This window comes from Pyricularia pennisetigena, chromosome 2 (assembly GCF_004337985.1).
Source record: "Pyricularia pennisetigena strain Br36 chromosome 2, whole genome shotgun sequence".
Taxonomy (NCBI): Eukaryota; Fungi; Ascomycota; class Sordariomycetes; order Magnaporthales; family Pyriculariaceae; genus Pyricularia; species Pyricularia pennisetigena.
Genome location: NC_043741.1, coordinates 6861741 through 6865042, shown reverse-complemented (window position 1 = coordinate 6865042; position 3302 = coordinate 6861741). Strand labels below are relative to the sequence as shown.

Here is a 3302-nt window from a genome sequence, read left to right as displayed (position 1 = left end):
GTTTTTTTTTTTTTTTTTTTTTTTTTTTTTTGGGTTCGCTGTGCAGTATCATATTCATTTTACCTTGGCTGCGCCTTTTGTTTGCAGGGCAAAATCTGATCTTGGTCTGATGAAATCTGTGCCCAACTATCTGCTGCGCGCATCAGCTTCACCCTTAACAAAAAAAGGTAAATTAAAAACGGCTGAGGGCAAAAGACAAGGAAAAAAAAAAAAAAAAAAAGACACCACCCTTGCGCTGCAGCATTGTCAGTGGGGCCCCCCAAAGCTGCACAATTGACCTTGGCACAGGCGGTCAGTCGCTCCTCGATAAACCAAGATCATCCAAGATCATGATGAGCGGCAGAGGGTCCAAGCGAACTCTATAGTGGGTGGGCATTCTCTACTTACCATGTAGGTCAGAATAAGTCCCTGACGTTCTGTATTTGCTATAATTTCTCCTCAAAGGCGATTCGGGTGGTAGATCGCCATAGGGGTAATAAACATCATGAAATTACTCCCCAAAACATGTGTGACCGTAGCAAGATGTCCAACCGGACTAAAGACCGGGAAATGATGCTCTTTTTTGAAGATCGTGTCACTGGATGCATGAGAAATTTGTCGTTGAGTGATAAGAAGATCACATTCATTCTATTCTGTGTCCTGTCCGATTTGTATGTGGTATCATGATTCTTCGTGAGAATTGTAAACAAAGGAAAAGAAATGACAAAAAAAAAATGGTTCCGTTTTCCAAAATAAACACCTCCTGCCGGTGTTTTTAGCCTTGTCATCCGTTTGGCAGCCTTGACGAGTCGATTGACGCCTCCTTAGAATTGACGCCTAAATTAGTCCCCCTCCCAAAAACCTAGCCCCGAGTTTGTGAGTGATGGGGTTTCCTTTTCCTAGCCCGGTCCCCAATTTCCCACCCAATGATGGTTTTGTGACCGTGACTCAATATGAACACATCCTTGTAATAGTCCGATAGAATAGAAATGTACACCAGTGCTGTAGTGTACCCCCAAAAGACGACAAAAGAAAACCATAGTGTAATGTTACACCATATCTATGTAGTATTGTAGAGATAGGAAATATAGTTGGGTACAGTTGAGATATGCAAGGCTTGAGAGGCGAATAGGTGGCTGCAAGAAGCCTATGGCCTGCCCGCAGACTTCAAGCTCCGCCTCTGTGCGCTCAAAGCCGTGAACCGCTTGCCCTTCATCTCAGTAGGCGAGATGGGCGCACCTAGAGCCATGTCAGACTGTGACCTGACTGGAAGAGTCCTGACCGCTGATGATACGGTCGGGCTGGAAAAGTAGTCCAGGGAGGACTGGGTGCGGTCGTAAGGGGTGGTTGACGGAGTGCTGGCCCGGCTGGTATCCCTGCTGCTTCCACAGTTCTCCTCGGGGAGCGGGCCGACTCCAGCGCCGTTGTAGCTGTCACGCAAGCTGTGAGCGGCGTTCATGATGGAGCGCGAGCGCTTCTTCAGCAATGCGCCGCCGCGAAGGGAGAAGTCCTTGAACTTCTCAGAGGGGGTCTTTGGTGTCCGGGCAGAGTGTGGCTCCTCGATGACGGCAGGCGAGCCGCTTGATACGGACCTGGATGAGGTTCGACGCGGTGGTGTGACGACGGAGACGGAGCTGTTGGTGGCGAAGGGATCTGTGTTGAGGAAGAGGGGTTGCTGTCCCTTCCTGTTAAATACGGAGGCGATGACATTCTTAGCCTTGACGGGCGTCGCATTTGCTGATGGCTGCCCCGTGCTGAAGGACGCGGTAGATGAGATGGAGAGGCGGCGAGCGAAGGAGGTGGCGGCGCTGACACTTCGGCGGCGGGATGAAGATAGCGACGGTTGTGTGGGTGCTGCTGAGGGCTTGATAGGTGTGGGACTGACGTTCATCATCGATCGAGTTGGGGACGGGCTGGCACGCTTGGTAGGCGTAGACAGGTTTACTATGGCCGGCTTCCCAACGTATATGACCGAAACCACACGGGCAGTGATCTCGTGGCTGCGGCGGCGGGGGCCACCAGATGGGCTGCTCATGCCGCTGCTGCTGCTAGAGGCCTCTGCGACCTGAGCGTCGTCTGCATACTCAAACTCGCTGCCGCTCTCCCACTCAAAGTCGGAAAAGTCGTCGGCCGAGGACGAGGCGTCCTCCTCTGACGACATGTATACATCGTGCGGTGTGGGTGCAGCCTGCTTCGTGGCGCCGGCGGCACCCTGAACCATGAGCTCCTTTGCACCACCAATGCTGAGCCCTGTCGAGTCGAGAGTCCTAGTCGAAGATGACCTAGAGGTAGACCTTGACCTTGAACCTGCCCTGAGTGCGTTCTTGCGGGGCAAGGGCGGCGGGGGTGGTGAAGAAAGAACAGAGTCCAGCTTCCTTGGTGATTCCATGATGGAGCCTTTTGCAATAGTCTGGTTTTCTGCTACTGGCTGGCGGAACTCTGTGTAGATCTCTTCGTCGTATGAGTCCTGACGGCAGTGTGGTTGTTGTTGTTGTTGTGTAGACGCCATTGTGGATGATATTTCTGCTGCAGGTGAAAAAAATTGCGGGGGAGACGTCCTCCTTCTATATCCCGTTTATGGTATGTTGTCTCGATGCTATTGCGTTGGCAGGAATGATAGGAATCCCTTATCCACTGCAAAAGGCAAAGACTACCGGATACTTATTGTACCTCTGGTACAGCCTCTTACACGGCGATGTTCAGACGAGGCGGTCGGGTTCTCGTTCTTTAGGGAGGCGGGCCGAGTCAAAGTGGTTTCGAGGGTGAGACACCCGTAAATTCTTTCTCGGAGGTCGGGGAGAGGTGTCGTAGAATAACGTCTGTCTCGAACTCGTCTGGTGTAGATTTATGGTTTGTGTTTGCTTGTTAGTTGTTTGTCTCTTGAAGAGAGGCCTTGAAGATATGGATACTCAAGATTCGACACAAACATGGAGGGCGTAGTAGACTCTTAAAACAGAACGGCTCGAAGCCAGGCGAGGAAAGATAGCAGGGGGGCAGCACCTATGGCAGAAGTTGTAAGGGGTGTACCCTGTTCTGCAAAGCATCACGCCCCGGGCCCATGGGCCCACACCCTTGTACCCTGGCCTCCTCAGCACTCAGCAAGACCCCTCCTCCCCTTGTTCGGTAAGGGTCAGTCCAAAACGAAGCCACACCATCTCCAACGCACGAGGTGGGGTGGGGGCAGGCATATCGACCCACGCTGAGGTACCGGCGAACGCTTTTGCTATCGGCAGGTGAAGGTATACCGTGCATCTGAAGACAAAAATCGAACTGTGTCGACCACCAGCTTAATTTCTACGTGGGAGCGCACCGTTCAGGAACCC

General features: G+C 52.1%; 1 protein-coding gene across 1 annotated transcript; it reads right to left on the bottom strand.

Moving 5' to 3' along the window:
* Positions 1 to 1126: 1126 nt before the first annotated feature.
* Positions 1127 to 2488, bottom strand: PpBr36_01920 (uncharacterized protein; the record flags this gene model as incomplete). Its single annotated transcript, XM_029889104.1, has 1 exon — positions 1127 to 2488. One exon carries the CDS (start codon positions 2486 to 2488, stop codon positions 1127 to 1129), a length of 1362 nt encoding a protein of 453 aa, XP_029751404.1.
* Between the last annotated feature and the right edge of the window lie 814 nt (positions 2489 to 3302).